At 36.2% G+C, this 1,952-nt stretch overlaps 1 protein-coding gene across 1 annotated transcript in view; it reads right to left on the bottom strand.

The window, feature by feature from the left end:
- HELRODRAFT_195125 (hypothetical protein) overlaps positions 1 to 1,496 on the bottom strand; it is a 5,887-nt gene extending 4,391 nt beyond the window's left edge. Inside the window, exons 1-3 of the mRNA XM_009023511.1 lie at positions 1,398 to 1,496; positions 1,081 to 1,218; positions 342 to 512 (exon numbers count right to left, since the gene is read on the bottom strand). Coding sequence (XP_009021759.1) covers positions 342 to 470 — 129 coding nt within the window. The 5' untranslated portion in view covers positions 471 to 512; positions 1,081 to 1,218; positions 1,398 to 1,496. The remainder of the gene's footprint in view (positions 1 to 341; positions 513 to 1,080; positions 1,219 to 1,397) is intronic.
- Between the last annotated feature and the right edge of the window lie 456 nt (positions 1,497 to 1,952).

The following is a 1,952-nucleotide window of genomic DNA, read 5'->3' on the forward strand; positions in this document are numbered from 1 at the left end:
CGCTGTTGTCGATGCTGTAGTTGACGCAGCCGACGCCACTTTCGTGTCCACCTCTTTGCTGTTGATGGATGGAAGATTTGACAACACGCAGTTTGCAACAGATGACACAATAAATTTGATCATGTAACGTAATTTTCGATATTGTAATGTTATAACTATTGTTGTCATGTTCTCTCCCTTTCTCTCTCTCCTCTCTTTCTCTCTCTCTCTCTCTTTCACTCTTTCTCTCCTCTTTCTCTCTCCTTACACACACACACACACACACACACACACACATATATATATATATATATATATATATATATATATATATATATATATAAGTTAAAATCAAAAGTAACCTTCAGCCCATCCTCAATAAACTCAGTAGCAGTAGTACTAGTACTATTACTATTACTGCAGTTAATAATGTAGACAGTATTGGTGCTAGTAGTAGAATTTGACATTGAGTTTCTACACTTCATGTTCATGGTATTAGCGCCAGATGATGATGATGATGATGAGGAGGAGGGCTGTGACAATGGTTGTAATTTCTGTATCGTCTTCATCATCATCATCAAAGATGATGCTGGTGGTGGCGGTGATGATAATAATGATGATGACGATGACGCTTTCCTCTGCTCTGATATAAAAGGTTGTACTGATGACGACGACAACGACGATGATGGCTGTTTTGATGATGATGACGATGTCTTTGATGATGATGATGATGATGATGATGATGACGATGTCTTTGATGATGATGATGATGACGATGATGATGTGGTAGGAGTAGTGACTGTGGGAGCTGTTGGTTTTTTAAACTTCAAGCTGATAACTGTTGACGACTGACTCTGCTGCTTGCTCTGAAAAAAAATTGGATTGAAAAACATCACCATCATCATAATCCAAACCACATCTATCACAATCATCATCATTACCATCACCACCATTATCATCATCATCATCATAATTAACCTCCTTGTGAAAATAGTCAGGCAAAACCATCCTTTTAATTTTACTACTATTAGCAACATTACCATAGCCACTGCTATTGGCTGCTGTACTACTACCACAATTCTTCAATCCAGAGATACTCACTCTACCGGACGTAGATGACGACGACGTCTTCAAGGTGTGGCCGACGGGCTTGAGGCCAGAGAATAATAGAGACAGGTGGCGCTGCTGATGAGTCTGCTTATCCTTCTTACTTTCTTTAAAACATTCTGGTAGGTTGTCCTATGTTTAACATTTTTGTGTGTGTCTGTGCGTGTGTGTGGGTGTGTGTGTGTGTGTGTACGTGTGTGTGGGTGTGTATCAAATTCTCATCAATATACACATAAGAATCTTGAAACAAAGCAACACAGCAAAAATATGTAAGCACATGAACTTGAAGACAAAGCCAAAGAAATGCTAACATTTGTAAAATCTTTAACTGATGACTCCTCCAGCCTACAGAACAATGACTGTTTGTCACTCAGCACTTCCAAATTCTTACAGGCCAGACATATTTTCAACTGTTTCAATTGTAATATTAAGAAAAAAAAAACTAGTCAGTATTGAAATACTGTTATCCAAATTAGCAGAGAGTTAATGTATTAATGATGATATATAACAAGAAAATAATGGAGATAGTACTCATGACCTTGAATGGCAATAACTGTTATAAATATATAATTTATAAATTATCAATTATAATTACTACAATTTCAAAATTCTGCTTAAATTGCTATAAGTTAACAACAAATAAATAGATAATAACTAATGATGACAAATATATATATATATATATATATATATATAATACACCCCCATCCCATTATGTCATATCATATATCATATATATTCTGTTTAAAGTTTTACACTAATGTAAAATGTGATTCAAAACTACAGCAGCCAAACAAACAAACACACACACGCACCCGCACACACGCACGCACATTCCACACGCACACGCACACGCACACACATTA

The sequence above is a fragment of the Helobdella robusta genome (genome assembly GCF_000326865.2).
Source record: "Helobdella robusta unplaced genomic scaffold HELROscaffold_360, whole genome shotgun sequence".
NCBI classification, from domain to species: Eukaryota; Metazoa; Annelida; class Clitellata; order Rhynchobdellida; family Glossiphoniidae; genus Helobdella; species Helobdella robusta.